The 25,335-nt window shown below is 40.7% G+C and overlaps 1 protein-coding gene across 7 annotated transcripts in view; it reads right to left on the bottom strand.

Annotated features, from left to right (window-relative positions):
• Nucleotides 1–25,335, bottom strand: part of LOC131031391 (uncharacterized) — a 140,401-nt gene that overhangs the window by 5,689 nt on the left and 109,377 nt on the right. For 4 of the 7 annotated variants that reach the window (XR_009103035.2, XR_009103036.2, XR_009103034.2 and 1 more), the window contains exon 8: nt 20,736–20,832. Coding sequence is in view for 2 of the 7 variants with exons in the window: in XM_057962506.2 (XP_057818489.2) it covers nt 20,736–20,832 (97 nt within the window). In the remaining 5 variants the exon portion in view is untranslated. The remainder of the gene's footprint in view (nt 1–20,735; nt 20,833–25,335) is intronic. The other 3 variants (XR_009103038.2, XR_009103037.2, XM_057962507.2) reach the window with 1 other exon arrangement.

The following is a 25,335-nucleotide window of genomic DNA, read 5'->3' as shown; positions in this document are numbered from 1 at the left end:
CTCAAAGAACCTCAGGATGATAACACTACTAAAGAAGAAGAAGATCACATAATTGAGATTGAGAGGGAGAATATCATAGAAAATTCCAAACCTTCAGACACTGAGAGGGAGGACATCATAAGAGCTTCTGAACCTCTTGTTGATGAAAATATTGAAACACTCAATAACAAGAAAAGACCTCTATGGGCAAGGAAAATGATTGAAGAGAATAATGTAGAACCAAATGAAATTTCCAAAGAAAATAAGAGAACAAGAACTCTAAAATGTTATGCTGCACTTCTAACCGAACTCACAAATTCTGAACCAACAAATGTCAGAGAAGCCTTATCAAAACATGCTTGGAAAGATGCTATGGTTGAAGAATATCAATCTACACTAAAGAATGATGTTTGGGATATAGTGCCTAGACCAAAAGACAAATCAGTTGTCTCATCCAAGTGGTTATTCAAGATCAAATATGCATCTGATGGCAGCATTGAAAAACATAAAGCTCGCTTTGTGGCCAGGGGATTCTCTCAGAAAGCAGGAATTGATTATGAAGAGACATTTGCCCCAGTTGCCCGGTATACGTCAGTAAGAACAATCATTGCAATTGCAGCATCTAAAGGATGGAAAATTCACCAAATGGACGTAAAGACTGCCTTCCTAAATGGTTCAATTGAAGAAGTATATATAGAACAACCAGAAGGATTTACCATACGTGATAAAAATTGCTATGTTTGTAAACTAAAGAAAGCTCTCTATGGGTTAAAACAAGCACCTAGGGCCTGGTATGCAAGGATAGACAACTATCTCTCCAAACTAGGGTACTCCAAGAACCTAGCAGATCCCAACATCTACTTCAAGGCTTCAAATGGCAATATGATTATATTGGTCCTTTACGTGGATGATCTTTTGATAACAGGAGAGGATAATCTCATTGAGAAGTGTAAGCAAGATCTGGCAGCAGAATTCGATATGAAGGATCTAGGGCTTCTACATTATTTTCTGGGATTAGAAGTATGGCAGAAGAAAAACTACATCTTCCTAAATCAAGGAAAGTACACCACAGATATTCTAACTAGATTTGGGATGATGGAGTGTAAGCCATTAGCTACACCAATGGAAACTAATTTGCACAAGCTGAAAATTGAGGCAGAAGATTCAGAACCTACAGATCCCACACTCTACAAACAAATCGTCGATTCACTCATGTATTTGGTAAATACTCGTCCTGATATCTGCTATGCTACAAATGTGTTAAGTCACTTCATGTGTGAACCTAAGAAGATACATCTAATGGCTGCTAAACACATTCTAAGATATTTACAAGGCACAATCGGACTTGGCTTAAAGTATGAAAATGTTGAGATTCAACTTGAAGGATATTCTGATTCTAATTGGGCCGGAAGTACCACTAACCGTAAAAGTACTACAGGGTGTTGCTTCAGTCTTGGTTCTGCTATGATATCTTGGTTCAACAGAAAACAGTCAACAGTTGCACAAAGCTCCACCGAAGCAGAATATATGGCAGCCTCCATGGGAGCTCGTGAAGCGATATGGCTAAGAAAGTTATTATTTGGATTATTTGGAAAAACTCTGAATTCAACAATAATTCACTGTGATAATCAGAGCTGTATCAAGCTCTCAGTAAATCCAGTTTTCACAATCGATCCAAACATATTGAGATCCCTTATCACTACATAAGAGATATGGTAGATCGAAACGTCATAAAACTAGTGTACATCAGTACGGAAGAACAAAATGCTAATATCTTCACCAAGCCACTTGCAAGATTGAAGATAGAATACTTCAGAAGTAAACTTGGTATGACTAGATTATAATTGAGATTATTAGGATGAAATTCCTACCATGTGTAATTTGTTCATGAATAAATAAATAAAATGTATATTGCAATATTCTAACTGTGTTCAAGAAGATGACGATCTTCTTATGTTTAAGGTTACTATTTCAAGGTGACGATCTTGACAATAGTTGACCAAGTGTCAAGATTGACTACATTAAGTTGTTGTCCCGGACTGTGCCGGATATCTTGATCCTAAAGTATGTGATCATCTCATGATTGACTTCTTAAGTGATTGTTCCGGACTGAGCCGGATATCATGATATTGAGTTTATTGTCATCACAAGACTCTATTAAATGTTGTCCCGAATTGTGTCGGAAGTCATGACAGAATATGCTCCCAAGAAAATTACTTAGATCCACTCCTACTAAGAGGGAGTGTTAAGATATAGCCCTCATGAATCTAACTAATGGTAAATCAGTTATTATCTGGAGAGTGATATATTAACAGAGCATACAGTTTGGAAATTAAACATAAACAAACTAATTGTTATGAACGGTTGCCTTCGTAGGGACATGTCCATACGTGGCAACTGCCACGTATGAACTAATTGTTATGAACGGTCGCCTTCGTAGGGACATGTCCATATGTGGTAACTGCCACGTATGGACATGTCCCTACGTAGGCAACCTTTCCTCTTGTATTTAAACCGGATTCAATGATGGAGACGATCAATAACTCACGGCAATCAGTCTTCCAGAATCGCTGTCATTATTCTTCAATCCATATTTCACAACACATTCTTGTATCATTTCTAGTGAACATATCTGCAAGAGGATGGGGATATAGTATTGGTCAACTATGAAGACAAAAAATATTAAATGGGTCCCTTTTACTCATTCCCTTGCTTGATGGGTATGAAGTTGCAAGATATATTTCAAGTCTCTCTTTTTGGCATGAAAAACCTTCAAAGTGGGTATGGAGATGTATGTGCTCTGTGAAGGACGCCTTAGCTGAAGAAGTAGTGCAAATAAGGAGCAGGAATTTTGCTAAGTGTGTTATTTTTTATTTGAAGTGTTGGGTGTATGCTGTTTTCTTAGTTTCAATGATAACTGAATTTTGTATTTGGGTTGGTGCCCATTTTATTTCTTAATGAAAGCTTTGAATGCCATGGTTTTTCACCCAAAAGGGTTTTCCAAGAGAAAATTTGTGTTTGTCTTGATGTCGGCTTCCTCTCTGTTTTATAAAGTTTCACATATTAAAAAGGTTTTAAAATACTGATTCACCCTGCCGCCCCCCAGCCTCTCAGCATTTTCTGTGTGCTTTTCAATTTTCCCTTGATAGCATTGATGTTACATCTGTATATTGTTTCAGCTCATGACAAACCTGTTCAAGGTCATAGCTTGTGTATTGTTTAAGCAATTACATGGCAGTATCTTCAGCTTCCTGTAGCAGATCGGTCAGTCTTTTTTAAGGCGTATCCTTTAAATTTCTGAGAGTTAAATGTTATACCAGTTCTCTGATTTTCATCTCAGAAATTGATATCAATTGATAGAATGCAATTCAGACTTTAATATTGCAAGACTTGTAACTATTCGTTATTACATTTGTATAGTGAACATTTTCCTGAGTTGTTGAAAGAACAAATTCATTAGCTGAGAATATCAAACAGCTTATCAAAACAATCAATTCAACTCTTTGCAAAATGTTTGTCAAAATAAATTGGTTGGAAAAAGTGAAAATTTGGTGTGAAAACCTTCGGGAACACTATACTTAGTGTAGGTAGAACTTTTTTAATCTATTTAAATTCAGATCTCACCTTTGATCTGTTACGCAAATGAGACAATGGTAATTGCTTGTTTATTAATAAGAAATGAGAAACAATTTATAGGCAATTACATTGCAAGAGTTTCTCAAAGAAACTAACGACAACTCAAAGTAAAAATAGAAACATTCTATCTAAACTAAGCTGACAGAATCTTAACTAATTATAATACAATATTAACCATTAATATATGTAGATATTATTCTAACACCCTCCCTTAATGGTGAATCTGTCAACTACACCAAGTTGCCCCCTGTTTACCTCACTGGGTAAACAGGAAGAATACAGAAACTGAACAGCAATGCACAATGCAAATACAAAAGAAGTACCAGAATAAGCTTGCCATTAATGTCAAAAGATGTTCATATTATAATCTGTCGTCCACATTCCATGTCCTCCAACACCCGGAGGTGGTACAATATATGACAGCCGAAGGGGTGCGACACAACCGTCGCAACTCCAACTACCTACCCGTCGGCTAACTAACTGACCGCCGTAACTCATTATTACCGACGACAACATAAACATAATATACCAACATAACATAATGATTATTCCCGTCAACATCATCCCCCCCAAGAAAAGAAGTCGACTCCGACGACTTAATACAAAATAGAGATGAACGGCAGGAACTACTGACGCCAGTCGGGCCCGGATCTTATACACTTGCTGCGTCCTCGCCTGAAAACCCTTTTCTGCTACCATCTGATGCTCAAGTGCGGATTTCACCAATATTGCTTCCTTTGCCATCACAGTTCTCCTGGGCCTAACCCAAACTTGTCTGCAAAACACGTTTTTCAGTCTCAACTTCCACCAACTGCTACTCAAATGATTCTGTCTCCCTAGCCAATTTGTCCTCGATAGCCACCCGTGCTGCTCTCTCGGCATCCAACTCCTGGGTACGCTGAACTAAGTCTCACGCGACTATTGCCTCCAACCTGGTGGTCAGCTCCTCCCAAGCCCTCTGTGCATCCACCAAGGCAACCTCACGTCCAGCCGAGACATACTCCGAGTTCCTCAAAGCGTACCAGTCATGCCTGGAGGTGGCCACAATCCGTTGGCACAAATGCTAGGAGCCACCTCAAATCCTCCATCACACTCCCCAAAGGCTAAAAACTAAACTGAATAACTCCCTGGTGTCATACAGCTGCACAGACTTGCAATGCCTTCCGTCAAACTCTGTTTGTTCCCAACCTCCAAATCCGTCTCCCTCTACGGCTTATGGCTTCCCTGCCAATGCTTAGCTGTAGGCACAACACTTCCCGTGGTCTTCTGTAGCTCAAAATAAACTGGGGGTCTAGGGGCAATGCCCCCAGCGGGGTCGAGGGGCAGCGCCCCCGCGGGGTCTGGGGCAGCGCCCCTCGCGGGGTCCATGGCGCACATCATTTCTGTGATATTTTATGATGTCAAAACCCTTCTTCTACACTCTAATATTTTCAGTGTCCAGGCTCCACATGTCAGCAAATCATTTTAAATCTGGCCGTCGTCGTTTTTTTTTTTCTTTTTTTTTTTAAGGGCACTGTAATGTCCCCGATGGCTACCCGGCCATACAACCTCCCTATACGGTCAACAACAGCATTGGCACCTCCGATCGTGCGGCTGCTTGGTCTACCTGTGGCAGTCGGCCCGTGCTTTACCCTTCGCATCACGTGGTGGTGTTCGGCGTCTTCTTCCCTTTACCCCTTGCTGTGCGGTGATGGCGGTGTGCGGGGTTGTTTTGTTCTTCGTCGCGGTGGTGTTGTGCGGCATCTTTGATGTCTTGGCTTGGTGACCGCCTTCGGTGGCTCCCACCGCACGGTGGTGCCACCGTCGGTGGTTCCACCACACGGTGGTGTCACCGTCGGTGGTTCCACCGCATGGTGGTGCCACCGTCGGTGCTTCCACCGCACGATGGTGCACCGTCCACCGCACGATGGTTCCACCGTCGGTGATGCCACCGCACGGTGGTGCCACCGTCGGTGCTTCCACCGCACGGTGGTGCACCGTCCACCGCACGGTGGTGTCACCTTGTCACCTTGGTCCCACCGTACGGTGGCCATTTTCCCCTTCTTTTTCTTTTTTTTTTTTTTTCTTTTTTTTTTTTTTGACCATACGGTCGCTGTCGTACGATCGTGCGGTTTTTTTTTTTTTGAAGTTGTCTAGAGAGTCTTCGGCTCGGGTCCCCTGTCTCTGGGATCGCCCTTCATCCTTCTCAGTTTTTCTCGCCCAAAAGTCTCCTGCTTTTGTCCCATGCCTCTCGAGTTGCTTGCCCGGCCTCTTAGGTCCCCTTCCATCCTCTCGGGTCCCCCTTCGGGCTCTCGGGTGTCCGTCCGGCCTCTCGGGTCCCCTGTGCGCTTCGCGTGGTAGGGTTTCAATTTGGGCCCGTTGGTGGCAAGTCTATTTTCAATGGCCATCGGAAGACCTGGAACCACAAATTCTATAGGGACCACGACCTCCTTCCCGTACATAAGAAGAAGAAGGATAATAAAGATTTTGAAGACTGCGGTCTTCCATACAGGGTTCCAATCGTTGCCGACACTCTTCGGATTATTTATGCCGCTAGGGTTTGGGGCGTCTCCCTTCCAATATTCTCTGTATTCCGGCAGGTACACCTCTGTTGGTTGCTCTGGTTCCTCTACTTCGAGCCTGTAGCTTTGGAACATTTCATAATCCTCCATTTGCCAGTGGAAGAGCCCGTTAGTCGAGCATACCTCATCTTCAGAACATCCCTCCAATTCTAGCACCCCTTCACTGTTCGGCTCCATCGCGTTCTTGCCCTTGCTTTCATCGGGACCCCCTTCCCCTTTATTAGAATCCTCTGAGTCCGAGTCTGAAGAGGCAAGCTCTTCGTTGACATCTTGGGTGTGTAGGTCAATGGTATATTTCCACCCTCCCTTCTCCATGGAAAGGGTATTTTTCTTCCAGTTGTGGTTTACCCTCGCGTTGATCAACCACATTCTCCCCAGGATGGCGTCATAGCCTTTCTTCTTCAAGGGAATAACCACGAAATCTAACAAGAATGGTTGCGTACCAATCGTCACTTGCTGGGCCATCAACAGGCCGAGTGGCTTAATGCCGTGTTGGTTTGCTCCCACCAGGTTGAATGTGGGTGGCCATAGGGTGGGCTTCCCCAGCCGCTTCCATGTTTCTTCTGGTAGTACATTCACCCCAAATCCACCATCCACAATGGTGTCCTTCAGAATGGTCCCACGGATACCCATTTCTACCACAACTGGGTGTCTACCACTGCTCAAGGCTAGTAACATCGGGTCAGTCGAAGGGCTGACGGAAACCTCCACCTGTGGTGTACTCTTCAAAGCGGTGGCGGGAACCCCTACCTGTGGTGCACTCGACGATGCGGTGGCGGGAACCCGTACCTGTGGTGCACTCGACGCTGCGGTGCTTTGCACATTGGTGAGGATGGCAGTCCTCAATTGTGGCATAGAGTCTAGAAGGTCTTTTACCTTTATCGGCACCTCCATCTGCAAGATTTGCCCAATGATGTTATTTTCCGCTTCCGTACGGGATGATGTACTCGCCACCTCGTTGTCCCGTCGTTCAGTCGTCATCTCACGTTCAATATTGGCCTTTGCCTCCCGTCATCTCTCCTTCTCCATACGGGGGTCGGGATAAGTGGCTTTTTTCATCTGGGCGCGGGTGATCGCCAGTACTTCTTTCTCACCAGTCTTCTCAGCCTTCTCAATGTTGAGGAGATTAACCCCTGCCTGTGGGCAATTTGCGTCCTCATGGTCGCCTGGCCCACACCAACGGCAGAGGTGCTGAGGGGTGGCTTCCTTCGTGCAATCACGGGCGAAGTGCCCCCACTGATTACAGGCCCTACATTGGATAATCGGGCGTCCCTTCGCATCGTATTGGACCCTGTTTCTAGTGGAATTATTATTATTCCCCCGTCCGCCTTGTCGGTTTCCTCGGTAGCCTCCGGAAGATGCATTATTGTTTGAATCCGATGTGGAGGGCTGCTCCTGGGCAAAGAGCACTTGCTGGTTACGTGCCTTCAGATTGTATGGGCATTCCTTCGTAGAATGTCCCATGATCTGGCAGATGTCACAGAATGCCTTCTTGGGACAGACACCCTTTGTGTGGCCGCTCTCCTTACAATCCGTGCACCACAATTCATCATCCTTGCCTGTGGTCCCCTTCATTGTCTTAAACTCTTTTAACATTCGTTCCATATCCTTCTGAAGGGCCGTGACTTTCTTCTTCGGCTTCTCATCACTGCTACTCTCTTCTTCCGACGTATCATCTTCAGAGGATGACGAAGATCTATTCTTCTTCTATTTAGCCGTCTTATTTTCACTTTCCAAGTCCATGGCCCGATTGTATGCATCATCGTAGGATGTCGGAGGCACAATTTTCATCTTTCGTCGTAGCTTAGGGTTCAGACCCTCGACAAACCACCGCTTCTTCAAGCCATCAGCCGGTTGGCTTTCCATCTTTCCGACTAATTCCTTCAGCCGGCGGCCATATGCCCGTACGGTCTCCTTCTTTCCTTGCTTTGTTCCATAGATTTCCAAGACTATCTCATTATCATCTCGGAGAAGCCGAAATTCCTTCTCGAATGCTTTCTTCAATTCATCCCACGTAGTTACCCCGGTTTTATCCAAGTCTGAATACTAGTCAATAGCCACTCCTCTCAGTGTGGCGGGGAACTGCTTCATCCATTCATCCTGGTCAGTCACCTCGTTGGCTGTCCAGATGGTTTCGCAGGTACGGCAATGCCGTGTGGGATCATCTTTGCTATCCCCGTTGAATTTGGGCAACTTCTGTTTGGTCGCCATTGATGGAAGTCGTCCACTTGGAGGTGGTTGTGGCCGTGTCTGCCCTCCGGCGCTGCTCCCTCCGATGCCGCTGATGTCTTTAGTGGTGGTGACCAAAGGTACGGTGTTCTGCCTTGTACCTACCGTGCGGTTAGCTTCCCCTTCGCCATCGTCACCCGTGCCCGGCTCCCTTCGGTGATCCTCCCTTTGTGGTGTGAGAGCGACTACCGTGCGGTTAGCTTCCCCTTCGCCGTCACCCATGCCCGGCTCCCTTCGGTGATCCTCCCTTTGTGGCGTGAGAGATAAGTTTTTGAACCGATCTCAAGTCTCTTCAACTAGTTCTCTCCGTAACCTAGTTTCCTCCAGAAACTCTTCGAGGCTTCTCGCTCTACAGTAGTCTGGCGACGCGTAGAAATTCCCCTCGGCTTCTGCACCTTCCGTGACACCTCCTTGGTTCCCTTCGGGCAACCCTTCGGCAGGTCGTCCTTCGGCAAGTTGCCTCAGCCTCCGTCTACGTTCTACACGTTGTTCCAGAATCAAAGCCTTCTGCGCAGCCTCCCACTCGTCGGTTTCTAATTTCTTATTTCTATCTTTATTCAGTAAATTGGGCATTAATTGTGGTACAATTTCATGTTTCACAACACATAAACCAAAACACAACACGTCTTTATTAATTCATTCTTTTGTATACAATCAACATAATTCTTCTGCTTCTAACAGTGTTCTTTATTTCTCTCCCTTCACAATTTAAGGATTATTTGTCCTTCGTCGGTCTTCCCTACGTCCGTCATCCTGGCGCTCATGAAATTCTCGTAAGATTTGCTGTCGTCGGTTCTCACGGTAGGTGTCTTCTATGCGGTTTTGAAGAGCCAAAAATGCTTGAGCCAGAAGGTTAGGCAAATCGCTCATTAACCGATTCACCACCGGGCTTACACCAAGCACGCTCCACACAGCATCCTCTGGAACAGCCTCAATGGTGGCTTCCCTCCGTACGTGTGTTTCGATGGCCGCTTGAAGGATGCAAGAGAAATCTTTTGTGAGTGCTCGTTCTCCTTCGAACAGTTCTTGGTGATCCTCGTCAGGGTTACTGCTCGTCCCCTCGGGCAATGGTTGTCCCATTATCCCTGTGCCATGTAGTATATTCCCGTCCCTCCCGAAATAATTTCGGCAACGGCGCTAAATGTTTACTTCACTGGGTAAACAGGAAGAATACAGAAACTGAACAGCAATGCACAATGCAAATACAAAAGAAGTACCAGAATAAGCTTGCCATTAATGTCAAAAGATGTTCATATTATAATCTGTCGTCCACATTCCATGTCCTCCAACACCCGGAGGTGGTACAATATATGACAGCCGAAGGGGTGTGACACAACCGTCGCAACTCCAACTACCTACCCGTCGGCTAACTAACTGACCGCCATAACTCATTATTACCGACGACAACATAAACATAATATACCAACATAACATAATGATTATTCCCGTCAACACCCCCTAAATTTGACAAACTTATCCGGGCTCAGAGACTTGGTGAGAATATCTGCAGTCTGATCCTCTGTCAGAACATACTGCAGCTAAACTGATCCATCTTCTACCAGCTTGCGGATGTAGTGACAATGAAGCTCAAAATGCTTGGTATGTTCATGGAAGACTGGATTTTTGGCTAGTTTGAGCACCCCTTGATTATCAGTGTGCAAGGGAGAGAAACCTGCTTGTGACATTTGCATGTCAGAGAGCATCCTACGAAGCCAAACTGCCTCACACACTACCTTAACCATTCCCCAATATTCTGCTTCAGTCGAGGAAAGAGCCACTACCTGTTGCTTCTTGCTGGTCCATGTTACAGCACCTGTACCCAATCTGAATGCATACCCAAAAGTGGTTTTTTTGTCATCCACTGAACTTGCCCAATCAGAGTCTATATAACCAATCAGCTTTGGATCCTTGCACCTGCTATACAAAATGCAAAAATCTGAAGTACCCTTCACATATCGTAGCACACCCTTCGCTGCAACCTAATGATTAGCTTTTGGGGCTGTCATAAGCGAGAAATGTAGCTCACGACAAAACGGAGATCAATTCTAGTGGCAGTGAGGTAGATAAGGCTGCCCACTAGTTGCTTGAATGTTGTTTCATCCACCATAGGTGAATCAGACTTGGCTGACATAGGTGTGGAAGCAAGTTTACAATCCTGCATCCGAAATTCGTCAAGCAGACTTTTGGCATACATAGATTGTGAGATAAAAATATTGTCACCGGTCTGCCAAACCTCAACACCTAAGCAATAATGGAGAAGCCCCAAATCTGTCATGTCAAAAGCCTGGCAACAATCCTATTTGATTGTTGCAATCAAATGTGTTGAACTACCTACCAGTAATGATTAAGTCATCAACATAGACAACAAGAAAAAGAATATCATCACCAGAGTGTTTGACATAGAGATTAGTGTCAAAAAGGCTGCACTGAAAACCATGATCAACCAAGTATTGATCAATATTGATGCACGATGCCCAAGGAGCCTGTTTCAAGCCATAGAGTGCTTTCACTAGTCTACATACCTGGTGTTCTTTATCGGCAACCTTGAAACCAAGAGGCTGCATCATATAGACTTCTTGCAACTCACCGTTGAGGAAGGCACTCTTGACATCCACCTGATGGAGTTTCCATCCAAACTATGCTACAATAGCGAGAAGAAGGCGAATTGTGCTCATCTTGGCAATAGGAGCAAAAGTGTCCTCATAGTCGATGCCCTCCCGTTTTGTGAATCCTCGAGCTGCTAACCTTGCCTTGTATTTATCCAGAGTACCATTTGCATGATACTTGACCTTGTAAACCCATTTGCAGCTAATAGGTTTCTTCCCAGGAGGAAGATCAAAATGGACCGGTGTGTTATTCTTTAGAAGACGATGGTATTTGGCTTCCATATCTTTTTCCCACTCAGGAATTCCTTTAGCCTCTGAATATGTTTGAGGCTCAAAGATATTGTGTATGTTGGCAATAAGAAAAAATTGATCGTGTTTGGCTGCTTGCTCTTTCTACGAACTGATCTGCCCTCAATGAGCTCATCATCATGAAGATCCCCTATAGTCTTGGCCCATCATTTAGGCCGAAGAGTAGAAGTACCAACATCTAGCATAGGAGAAACAACATCTCTTGGGGGTGTTGGAACAAAGTCATCTGAATGTAGATCCTAAGGAAAGTCAAGTGGTGTAATATCATGCCTAGGAGGCTCCTCATCTTCAGATTCGGAATGATCTCAAGCTCTCCCATCAAGTGATCCTAAGGGATGAAGAACACCCAAACAGGAAGCCTTCATAGGCTAATCCTCAAGACTCATAGTAGTAGAAGAAAGAAAAGGACCAATGGTTTCGTCAACCACAACATCACGAATGAATATGAGACGATCTGTCTCCACATCAATCAACATGTATGCCTTGTGATTGTCGCTGTAACCAATAAACATAAGTTTCTAGCTCTTGGAATCCAGCTTGGCATGCTTGGCTTCTAGAATCGATACATGAGCAGTAGGACCAAAGACTTTCAAATGGCCCACCTTAGGCTTTCGTCTTGACTAGGCTTCTTCAAGAGTCATCTTCTTAATGACCTGTGCAAGTGATTGAATCAGAAGGTAAACAGCAGTATAAACTGCTTCAGCCCAATATTTCTTAGTAACATTTTGATGCTCCAACATAGAATGAGCCATTTCAGTAATGGTGCGATTCTGACGCTCAACGACACCATTCTACTAAGGGGTGTATGGTGTGGTAAGTTGGCGCTTAATGCCATGTGTAGCACAAAAGGAGGAGAAATCAAATGAACAAAACTCTCCCCCATTATTTGACCTTAGAGTAACAATTTGAGAACCCGACTCTTTCTCAATTAAGGCCTTAAACTGCTGAAATGTATTGAACACATCTCATTTATTTTTAATAAAGTACACCCACATTTTTCTACTGAAATCATCAACAAATAACAAAAAGTACTTGGACCCACTAACAGAAGGTGTGTTCATTGGTCCACATACATCAACGTGAACCAATTGAAGTACCTTGGAGGCTCGCCAAGAATTGCCATCTAAGAATGGTATATGATGCTGCTTCCCAGCTTGACAAGCTCTACAAATGCCATGATGCTGAGTCTGGATCTTAGGTAGACCAGCAACCAAACCCCCTCGAGATAACTGAGAGAGATAGTGCCCATAACGTTGATGCCAAAGATTGCTGATGGAAGAAATTTTGGCTGTCATGGCATGCTCCTGAGAATCACCTAAATCAACTAGTCTATAAAGACCATGATCCTCAAGTCCCATAGCAACTGTAGTGTGGGTCTCCCTACCAACAATGTCGCAAGTGTGGGAACTGAAAGCAACATCCAACTGGGGCGATGTTGTGACGTTTTCACACATTGCCCCATTGCAAATGGGGACCCATGTTTTTTGCTTTTTAGGGTTTGTTTTCTAGGTCTTTTAGGGTTTTGTTAGCTAGCCTTTGCATTTTGAGTGTCGCCCAGGTGATCAATAGGATAGCAAGTCCGGCTTGAGTGATGTCCTGATCCTGAAATTTGGCTAAGTCTGGAATGTCCTGATCCTGAATTTGACTAAGTCTGGAAACTGAAAAAACCTCCAAAAACTAGATTTTGCAATATAACTCCTGGAGGTCTGAAACCACTCTCAAACATCCTGAAAGTATATATGGAATATAACTTAAAGTATAAGAAAGAAAAAACATAAAAGGAAATGTTATATTCCATAAAATTTATCCTGATAGAGAGTTCGAAAAGTCAAATTTCGCTCCTGTCCTTCTCCAAGGGTCCAAAGCGAAAAGCGCTCCTGTCCCTCTCCAAGGGTCCAAGGCGAATCGCTCGTGTCCCTCACCAAGGGTCCAGAGCGAAAAAGCTTAGTGGAGTCATTTCTGACCTTGTTTGGACGAATTGAGACATCAAAGGCATGGTGAAGGACGAAATGAGCATGATAGAGCATCCAGACTTGATCAAAAACAATGAAATGATGAAGTTTTTGCCTAGAAGGTCAAATTCGCTCCTGTCCCTCACTGAAGGACTAGAGCGATTTTCTTTATATGCACAATTTTAGACCTTTTTTGGACATCAACTTTTATTCATAGCATTAAGTAAGATGATATCTTCCTTAGCCAAGACATTTTTTGATGAAAATTGTAACGATTTGGCCTAGAGAGCAAATTTCGCTCCTGTCCCTCAGTGAAGGACCAGAGCTTAAAATCAAATATTGCTTTGTCCTTGCAGGATTTTAATGACTTGACGAATTGAGAAGGTCCAAGGAGATGCATTTTACCAAATGAATATAACTTGAAGTGCCGTCGTGAAGAAAAATGAACCAAAATGCAAAAATCGCTCCTATCCCTCAGTCAGGGACCAGGGCGAAGTCTATTGTAGCTCCCGTCCCTCTCCCAGGGACCAGAGCGAAATTCTTCATAAGGCACGTTCTGGGCAAAGATCAAGCAAGTTTTATGTTCGAAGGCAAGAAAGGAGGTGAATTGAACCCGTTTAAGATAAATTGAAGATTATAAAACGTCAACAAGGGACCCAAATGCCCAAGTTCGCTCCTGTCCCTCAGGCAGGGTAGCGATTTTTGTCTTAGACAAATTTTTTGCCAAGTTTGAAAGATTTCCAAGGCGTGGATGAGTGAAAAGGTACATTACGAATCCGTTGAAGATAACTTTTGAAGGTGATAAATTGAAATGATGCCTACAGGACCAAGATCGCTCCTGTCCCTCTCCAAGGGACCAGGGCGATATTTGCCAAAACGCTCGTTATCCTTTAAAGATCACGTTAATGTAAAGTTGCACAAGGTTTAAAACATCATTTGGAAGGCGATACAAAGGAGGTGAACGTTAAAATGTTACTAATTCGAGTTTGAAATGGAGAAAGCATGAAGATCGCTCCTGTCCCTCTCCAAGGGACCAGGGCGATATCACATCTAAAGGGCATTCGTTTGCAAAAACAAGTCAATCAAGCCCGAAATCCCTAGCAAAAATGGCAATTTCAACGTAGGAATGAAGATTTTGAACGTCAAAAGTACAAGGATCGAGACTAAAATGGTAGATCGCTCCTGTCCCTCAGTCAGGGACCAGGGCGATGAGGTTTGAATCTTCCCACTTTTCCAATTTTTGCGCTAAACAAACATTTTGAATTTATTTAAATGCTAGAAAATTCGATAATTTGAAAATTTAATTAAAAATGGCATTTAAATATTGCGCTTGATCATTAATTAATTATTTTTGCCTTTGTAAAAATCGAATTTGACAATTTAAATAATAAAGGCATTTAATAATTAATTATTAATTAATTAAAAAATTAAATGGAGCGCTTGGTTTATGAAAGTCGGCCTTTATTATTTATTAAAAATCATTTAAATTGTCTTATTTTATAAAAGTCGGCCTAAGTGAATTGGTGGTGTAAGCGCTTATAAAGGGTGGTGAAGATTGTTACTTTCACATTACCATTTTATCATTCAAGTGCGATTTGAGGAAGACAAAGGAGTAGTGCGAATTGTGTATTAGAGGTGCGAATTTCATTTCAAGCAAAGGAAGGCGTTAATATCATCAAAGGAGTGCGAACTTGCCAAGGACATTGAAGATCACGTCAAGGGCATATCAAAGGTGGTGAAGTTCCTAATTTGAACAAGAGATCACGTTGAAGCCATCTAATATCAATTTTGCCTAGGCGAATTTTCCTCATTTTGCATTCTAGTGTTAGCTCTCAAGAGAGGTATGGCGATATGGATTTATTGTTTTTGAACGTTGATCGTCATAGCTTAAATTTTGAATTTTGAAATTTTGAATTCCAGTAGCCCAATCGTTTTTTTAGGAAATGATAATTCAAGGATTTATTATGAAGTTTCCTAAAAATTAATCTAATCTATGTTATATATTGCAAAATCATGTTACTAATTTTGAAATGTTGTGTAGGCATCAAATGGAGATCTCATCAAGGAAAATCAAGCCGAATCAAGGACGATCTTCGTCGGGACGATCAAGCCAGGACAGGGGTGACCTCTTTCAATCCAGCGTTCCAAGGCAAGGTACATCATCATCCTGCACATCAAGGACACAAGGAGTTAGAACAAGGGCTCGTTGAAGAAGTAAATAGTTCCAGATGAATTAATTAAAGCAAGCTTCTCAACAACATCAAGTTGAATATCTACCAAGTTACAAGTGTCAAATGAGGTGGCGTCCTAGTCATCATTTCTCCAGTCAGTGTAGTCCACCTCAGCATGTCCAGATTCAATGTACTTAACTCATGGAAGGTGGCACAAACTCCGATGTACCTACCCCGGCTATCCATTGGTCGATTTTTCTAGAGGGGACATGTGTCCAAGCAATACAATTTTATCATTGGTCAAGCATTAAATGTTATGTAATGGTTGTAACAAACCCTAATTAGGGTTTTCATTGTAAAATCTTGGCCATTGATCTTGAATTGATCTAAGCCATCGAATTGTATTGAGGGCACTATATAAGCCCTGGCATTTCATTTTGTAAAGGCTAATTAGCAATTGTTAGAGATAGTATGTAAATAGTTAGAATAGTTAGAGAATAGTTGGAAGCAATTAGAGTAGAATAGGAGGACAAGGCAAGAAATTGTTGCCATTGATTGTAAACAAACTCCATTTTCATTGAAGTAATGGTGAAGTGTGTCGTTTCTTGCAATTTGCATGGTTTCTTGTTGAGTCTTCAATCCTAGATGGTAGATGATTAGATGAATGGAGGAAATGTGATTGATTGATGGTGGAATTCGTATATCCATACTACTAGCAGTTTGTTGATAGACTTGCCATGTGTAGTCAACTGGAATCGTTTAGCTTAAGCTCAATTTCAATTTGTCGCTTCTTCATTGATATGCATCAACTTGATGGTGTCTATGCCTACAGTGATGATTTGAACATCATAAAGCTTCCCTTAGAAGATCGCACTAGCCTTGTGTAGATGGTCCATTGATGTCAAAACAAGACCTAGTTAGAGTTTCATCAAAAATCAATCATTGCTCCTACATTCTTAGTATTAGGATTAGATCCTCTCTTCGCCCTTATCCTTTTTCCATTTTTTCAAATCTAAGTTAGTCAGAGCCTGTGTTCTAGCAAAGCAGATCGGAAGTTCAATCATCAAATGTAAGTCCCCCTTGTGATTCCAGCAAATCACATCATACCACGGCGAGCTTATCCACACGTAGAGACCCTACATCAAAGAACCTTGGAGTCATCCTGATTGATCCTTTTTCGCGATATCTTCAGCAATCAGAGGCTTTATTCAAGAGAGGATAAGGTACCCTTGGGTATTTTATTCTGTGTTAGGCAGTGTACACAATACACGTCAACAGGCGACTATCTCATGATCTTACTAACTGAAAGAAGGTTAGGTTCCATACCTGGAACATAGTATACATTGGGAAATATCAAATTTCTCCCTCCAGAGTGAATCTACACATTGCCCTTACCAGCAATAGTATACTCCTCTCCTCCTCCAAAGATCATTGAATCAGAGAATGTTTCAAATTTTATGAACCAATCCCGACAATGAGTAAAATGTCGAGAAGCCTCTGAATTGACATACCAAGCAGAAGATTTTACTGGACCTGCAGTTCTTTTGGCCATCAAGGTGTAGAAGGTAGATTCTTTCTGATTCGAGTGCTCTACAACATTTGCTTTGGGTTGAGAGCCTCCATGCTTCTTTTTCTTAGAAGCCAACTGATGTCAACAATTGGCCTTCATGTGACTATACTTGTGGCATTAATTACACTGAACATTCTTTTTATTTTTTCTATCCTAAGGACCTGTGCTTTTTGGCTGAGAAGTTTGACCTTTCCCTTTGTCATTAGTAGAAGATTTAGAAGAGAATGCTTGTTTTGTTGAAGACGAATTGGCACTACTTCCAAATTGTTGTCTCCAATGATCCTACTGAAGAAGCTTAGTGCAAAGATTTAGAAACTTCAAATCAACATTTGTTGAAGTAATATTGACATTTCAATGAAATGCTCATAAGGTTTTGGCAAACTCTTTAGAGTGATTACTACCATGTCTTCCTCCTCCATTGTTCGACCAATCACCTCCAACTGATCATGAATGTCCTTAATCTTTGTTAGATGCTCCTGTAAGGACATTTTCTCATCCATCATGATGGAAAACAGCATGTTCTTGAGAAAGAACACTTTGCTCTTGTCGGAGGTTTCAAATGATCCTAGATTTCCTTAGCAGTTTTACAAGAGGGCACCTGAGGGAGCTGATCATCTGTGCTTGAAAGTTTTATGAGCATGACAGTTTCTCGATTGCGCTCATCCCATTTGTCCCGGTTCCTATTGTTGGAGGAGACGTGCCCAGAACAATTGCATCAAGACACCTATACTCAAAGATAGTCAGCACACGCTACTTCCAAGTGTTATAGTTTTTCCCATAGAATTTTTTACTACTTTCAAGCATAATATTTGTCAAAGATGCCATCACGTACCTCGAGGTCAAACTGGTGAAGGCACAAAAATCAAGGCAAAAGCTTCAGACTTAAAATCTAACGAGGTACGAATCCCAAGGTTCAAATTTGCTAGGACCCAAAAAATTCTAATGAAGACCTAGAAAAATTTAATAAAAACCCAGAAAAAATTTCTTAGAAAAAAATGTGCCTTGGCCTTGGGAGTTAAAATAAAACCCTAGCTCACAGAAAATAAAAAATGACCAAAAAAACAATAGCCACTAGTCAAAGTGTTACAAGAGGGTTTGAATAACAGCACCAGAAGATGTAGACCGAAGAAATATAAGGTCACAAAACAATGCAAAGAGAAATCGTGCCCAAATGAAGGTCGTAGGTGAAATCTTGAGCAGAAAGACACAGAAGTCACAGCCACAAATTGTGCCAAAAACAAATGAAAAAACGCATCCAAAAACACGTTGAAAAGCTTTCAAATGCGTTGCAGAAGGTTGTGAAAGTTTCATGCGATGTGCATAGACAGACCCACGCGAACCTGTCGCGGCTTCCAAACACCAACACGAGAGATCGCATCGAATTTTTTAGACTGCACGGGTCGTAAAATGAGCAGAGACCCAGTCACGCCACGAAAACATGACCTTGCAGAGCCGCAACCCTTCAAAATGAACTGTGAAAATCCTTATGCGATTTTTTACAAAGCCTTGAAAAATTTCCACTTCACAAGTCACAAATAAAAACAGAAAATTTGTCTTTCAAAAAGACTAAAAAAAATCCAAACAAATTTTGTTTTCTTGCTCTACTACCATGTTACACAAATGAGACACTGGTAATTGCTTGTTTACTAATGAGAAATGAGAAACAATTTATAGGCAATTACATTGCAAGAGTTTTTGAAAGAAACTAACAACTAAAAGCAAAAATAGAAACATTCTATCTAAACTAAGTTGACAGAATCTAAACTAATTATAATACAATATTGAACACAAAGCATTATCTGAAAACTGAATTAAGCATCAAGTGATCCTGTCATTCAAAATGATTTGACATACCTCATATCTAGTTCAATGGACTTAGCATCAAAGAAATAAAATAGGAAGGATCCAAAGCCTTCATATATATTGCTTCAGTAGATGCTGGAAATGTCCTCTATTAATTTCTAGCAGATTTTGGGGATGTTTGTGACCAGTGCATCATAAGCATTTCAAAGAATATGTACCACAAAGATGAATTCAAATTATGTGTTTTTTGGGAATCAATACTTTGCCACTACATTTACTTCATACTTAATCTCTGTGGATGTGTGGATCATAAGAAAATGTGATTATGTGAAACCGCAAACCAATGTGTGTTATTGTTCTTTCTGAGTTTGAATACAAAGGCATCCATGCCTTAGCTTATGCAAGTCCAAATTTCAGCTTAAAACGGACAGGTTTACCCAGTATACTACATTGTTTTGTATCATCCTCTGGGTGAAAAAAAGCAAGGACTAACAGTGTCTTATCTCTACCACTATGCCTACACCAACCTTAAAGTTCAATCATCACTTAAGTCTAACACTACCTTGTGTAAATCCTCCTAAATTCTAACAGCAGTTAATCTGCGTCATCTCCATTCCTCATGCACTAATATAACAAATCCGTCCAACTCCCATTCCCTTCCCATGTTTGTGTCAACAGACAGCTAGGATTGATAAAAGGAACACATCATATACCAAGATATTTACAAATGAAAATGCTCTATTATTTACAGCTAAGAAACTCAACTCTACACTCTAGCTAATCTTACACAAGCATTTTTTGTTTGGGCTAATAGCAGAAATTGACAATAATACAAACTTAAAAAAGCTTCTTCATTAGTTCATGCTATATTACTCTGCACAAAGAATGACTTCTAATCGTTCTCACATGGTGCCATCTCCTTTGCAGATGCCATATCCCTCTTCTCCTACCACGTTTACTATCCCTCCTATGAATGTCCCAATAACAGAGACATACAGTGCCTAGTTGCATAGAACTGAAAATGTGCATTGAGAAAATTTTAAATTAGCAATCGCTTATGTATCATAGTGAAAAAGATCTTTCAAAACATGTTGACATCAATGCAAAGCTTGAGGGTCTACTTTTAAGGTTTTCTTGATCTCAACTCTTCTTTTGTATCAGTGAATGCAATCACTGCCCTGTTGGGAGTTCTGGATTGAGCTTTTTCTTGCAACTTCACTCTTTACTGGCATCCTTTTACTGGGCATTCAATCGAAATGATTAATGATTGATCATTCTATTTATCTTACCAGAAGTTTGTTTCTTTGAGATCTGACATTTGTCAGGGTATTTTGGGACTTAGTTAATTCATCAATACTCAAAGTTTACTCAAAACTGGCCAAATGTGGCAACACTCAAATGTGATTATTAGGAAGCTAAGCCGCATCAATCCTATATTTTTTTAAAGTAAAATGTACCAGTTCTAGCTCATAAAGCTTTGTTGCCAGGGTCTACAGATTTTGTTTACAATCTGTATCAAGATATAGTTTTTATAGTGTAAAATGTATTAGTTCTAACTCATCTAGCTTTGTCACCAGGGTCTACAGATTTTATTTGTGCTCATATCAATATAAGTACAAATATTTTATATTCTATAGTTGTTTAAGTTGGCCTAATGATCTCTCAGCTGTTTGCATCTTTGGCTGCTAATATTATTTACATGCAGATGTCTGCTTCAGGTCTGAATTTTGGAACCTTAAACTATATTAATTAAGATATATATTCAGAGAAAAGCATTTACATATTATTAACCAGCCCTTAATACAAATGGCACTTGACATGTAAATCTAAATTAGTTATCATTATATAACCTTTCTGAAACTAAAACTAGAAAATTTAAATGTGTCGGCATAAATAATAGCCAAGAGGACAAAAAGTACCTTGCCATTCAAGCACAGTTCTAGACTCCCCTTTCACTAGTTTAGGATATTGATCAATGCGAGAATCTTCTTGGATCAATTCCTCAACCTGCGATAACTGATAAGTATTATAGTAGAGCAAGATGTAAATGTAAAGGTTTCTCCTCTTGAAATACATCTCAAAAGCAGATATGCAAAACACTGTTCTCCTTAAATGCTAAGCATATTAGAAAGGATTTCTGAGAAGAGAACTATTAAATCCCCAAAGTGCAAGAAAAATAATTAGAAAAATAAAGAGTGGTTCTAATAAAAAATTCCATCCAGGCATTGGCCATTGATTGAAAAGCACAAGCAGCAAGTGAAGATGTGTAACCATACCAAAGAAAATTAGCAAAACATGTTTATTCACTACTAGATTCCAATCCCAGAGAAAAACACTATAAACCAAATTTTAAATTACTAAATCACCAGCCAAAATACTTTAAATATGAAAAGAAAATAAACACATAATCAAAGTCTTGTTAGTTCATACAAACCCTACTAAAAATCTGCACATATTATTTCTAAGGACAAGTATGACAATTATACCTATGCATCAATTATTTAGATGACTAACTTCGGCACCAAAAATACAACACACTTTTTACAAAATTCAAACATCTGCTTAGTATGTTCACACCCATACAGCACATAACAAAGTTAGAAACATATTAAAGCATAATCTCTGTTACTGTTGTAATATGTTAATTTTAGTACACAATCCATGTATGGATACCATAAGGTCTTGCAATGCATTCACAATCTCGTTTTGTTTTCCATAATATTCACGATTTGTTTAATTACTTTATTGACTAGGATATGATCCAATATTCAGATGAATAAAGCCTTCCCATAGACGTCTATTCAAGTTGTAGTTAATGACACAATCTCTCAAAATTTTAACATATGATATTCCATCAAACCGGATTGCTTGTGGCCCCTTCCCTCACTGTAATAGCAGTTGATGGTCTTGATTATAAGCAAAAGTACTTTAATAAATGGATTGATGGAGAAACCTTTCTTCCAAGTGGTATCCAATAATGACACTCATTCACTGATACTATAAAGTATTATAAACGAATGAATGACATCCATTATTCTCTAATTGTTAGGGTTCAATTTGGTTTAGTATTAGCATTTTTGGTTTAGTGTTCAATTATGTTTGAGGTTAGGATTCAATTTTGTACAATTGAACTATAATCCTAATGCTAACTATAATTGAACCTAACCCTAACCCTAATTGATTATATGATTAAAATGATGTATTTAGAAATATTTGTATTTTTTTAGTTCATTTGTCATGTCCCCCCCATTTATAGTAAAAATAATTAATATAATTTTTGCCATATAAAATAATATGTTAAAATCATATTAAAATCATATTATATTACATTGATATTAAAATTATATTATATTATCAATTTACATTTTATATATTGAATGATGTTATTATATTAACAATGTATATTAAGAATGATGTTAACAATATACATTATATGAAAATGATGCCATTGTATTTAAATATATATTATATTAGTACTCTAAGTCAGACAACGGGATGTCGTTTCGAGTCGCTTCGTGGGCTTGGGTTTCTTCACAAGGGCATTTTCATGCTAGTTTTTCCCTTGGTCGAGAGGCCCTAAGTTGGGCATCTGTGGCGAAGGGTGGTAGTGTTAGATTTCGGCTGGGTGTGGAGTCTACATGCGGTAGAAACAGCGGATCTGCGGCGGCTTGAAATTGGGATGGTTTTGATGCTCAGGATGAAGGTTTTCGCCAAGGTTTGGGTTTTCACTCCCGCTCTCGACCCATTTCAGAGAATGCTAGGTGGGTGGGGGGAAGCGATAGGAGTGCTTTGGTTTGGAGGGATTACTGTTTACCTCCAGGAGGTGTGTCTCATGGCACGGGTAACCCGACCCTTGCTGCTGCGACTTGGTTTCCCACGGCCAAGTCGGTTTCTGTATTTCTGTCGGAGGAGGTTGAGAAGAAAGTCGAGCAAAATGAAGTGGTTTTTTCAGAGTTAGGGCTTATTGGGCGCTTTAGAGGCATTTGGCCGAGTCTTGGTGATTTGCACAAATGGATTTCATTGAATTGGGAACCCTTGGTGGAGGAATGTGTGCAGATTCACCCGCATGCTCATGGCTTTTTTGTTGTGGTTTTCCAAAATGTAGCAGACAGAAACAAAGTTCTTGGCAGTGGTCATTGGAGTTGGGAGGACAAACACATGTTGATGCTAAAACCGTGGCTTTCGGCTTTCAACCCTGAGTCGGAGTCCTTTGATCGAACTCTTCTTTGGATCAAACTTCCAAACCTTCCAATGCAGTATTGGTTTGACTCTTGTTTTGAAGCTGTTGGGAACTCCTTAGGTACGTTTTTAATGGCTAATGATGACTCTTTAAATCTGTTGCATACTACTTTCGCTTGTTTGTTGGTTGAGATGGATGTTTCTATGGGCCTCCCTTTAGAAATTTATATTACATCCTCCAAAGGGAGTTGGCTTCAGTATGTGGATTATGAAGGGATTCCTTTCAGATGTAGGAGATGTTTTAAGACTGGACAATGCTGATTCTTGCACTAGGCTTAGAGTGAAGCATATGTCGTCTTGGTGGAAAGAGGTTACTCCACAATTTTATACGATGGATAAGGAGGCAAGAAATCCGTGCCCCCTCCCCCCAAGTTGTGGGGGAGCTTACAAATGTTACTAGTGAAAAGGCCTTGGATCCAACTAATAATATGCAAAGGGCAGTCAGAGGATTGGGTTGTGAAGAAAGAGGAGGTTCTCTTTTGGGTGGCAGCTCTACACAAGCTGGTTGTGCGTTTGAGCAGAAGATGGAAGGTGAATCAGTGTCTGAACAGAAGATGGAGGGTGGGTTTGGTTCTCAAGGAGGTCGTGTTGTAGGTTTTAGGGATGGGCAACAAGCTGCTCTCAAAAATTTGATAATGTTGGGGTCCTGTTGGTAAACAGATTTGTCACTGCGGTTGTTTATCTGAAACTGACCCTATTTGCCCGATGAGCAGTGACGAACGTTCCAACAGTTGGAGAGATTGTGGCAAAACCACAATCTTCCTCTGCGTTTGAGAGGGGCAGCTCCCTCATATGATGGGATATTTAGGATTTTTGTGTTCTTTTTAACCTGAAAGTACATAAAGGAGAAAACATAGAACTTAAACCAAGATTAATAACAGGAACCCTACTAAAAGACATACGAATACCAAGTAGGATTCCATAAATGATAACAATTACAAAAGGGGTCACCGCCAAATAGGTTAGTCATGCAACGATGATGAAAGAAGTACAATAAACCTCGACACACAAAGAGATAGGTTGTACTAGCACATGTAAGTCAAGATACCATGAAATGATGTGTTTCATCAATAGATTTCACCAATACATAAAGGGATTACTAATTCAACATACAAGAAATTAGTAATGATAACTCATGAATACATTCAAGACACATGCACTCAATGCATTCTTCATTACTCTTTTTGAAAATATACAAGTTCAAAAACCCCTTAGTACAAAGGTATCAACATCAAAAGTTCTCACTTAGTTCCTCTACAAAATTCTGCAGAGTTTTTCCCCCTCTGTCGGAGTCTCCCCTTTACAAATGAAATAGCCTTGCATTTATAGGCTTCCCAAAATAACCACCTTAGTAACTAACTCATTTTTATGCAAAAAAGAGTTTAGTTAGAAACTACTTCACTTTTGCGTGAATAAGGTCCACTTTCTAACCTTTAGTTATAATGAGTAACAAAAGTCACATTTACAAATTGAACTACTTGAAACATTGTAATTTTCAAGTTATGGATCTTGCTAAAGTAGTTCTCCATCATAATTTGCTTCATTCGCATTTGTAATTATCCCAAAGTACCAACAATTGCAGTATACTAACACATTAATGTTTTGACCATTGACTTAAAAGAAATACTTGCCCACAAATATATTGACTTCAAGAACATTCTCTCCAATTGCATCTACATCTGTCAAGCATTCTTTAATTTCATAACACATCTCTTCATAATGGGAAGGTTGCATGATGGCATGATTGATTCTTTGCATTCATATGTTGTGGATTCCATCAACATATTTCGAAGAATATTACTATTCATGTGATTGAAGTATGTGCAATCGTCTTCCACTAAATAAGCCACACAAAATGGTTCGAGAGTCCTTCATTGATTCAAAGATCTTGATAGCTCCACTGCAAAATGCATTTTACCCGAGTCATGTTTCAACATTTTGCATTGCATGCTTGCGGGAGCATTTCCAACTATAACCTCTCAGGAAAATCCTGAATTCTATTATGCTTTGTGGGTGTTCATATCACGTAAGGAACTAGCACAGGTTGTGGAATTCGTCGTTACATCTACCAATTGCATTAGCTTGAAAGATTCAAAATCTTTTTAGGAAATCCAATTTGTGCATATCCCGCAATCATTGCATTACATGTGATGATACCTTCTTTGAAGCATTCTGTCAAACAGTTCACTTGCTGTGTCTAAGCTTCCACTTTTGCATTCTTTTTGACGTGGCATTCTGTCAAACAATTTGACGTCTTCTTCTTTGATAGTTTCCATGCAT

Source organism: Cryptomeria japonica, chromosome 9 (genome assembly GCF_030272615.1).
Source record: "Cryptomeria japonica chromosome 9, Sugi_1.0, whole genome shotgun sequence".
NCBI lineage: Eukaryota > Viridiplantae > Streptophyta > Pinopsida > Cupressales > Cupressaceae > Cryptomeria > Cryptomeria japonica.
The sequence above is the reverse complement of the archived record's forward strand: the minus strand, read 5'-3'. Positions and strand labels throughout refer to the sequence as shown.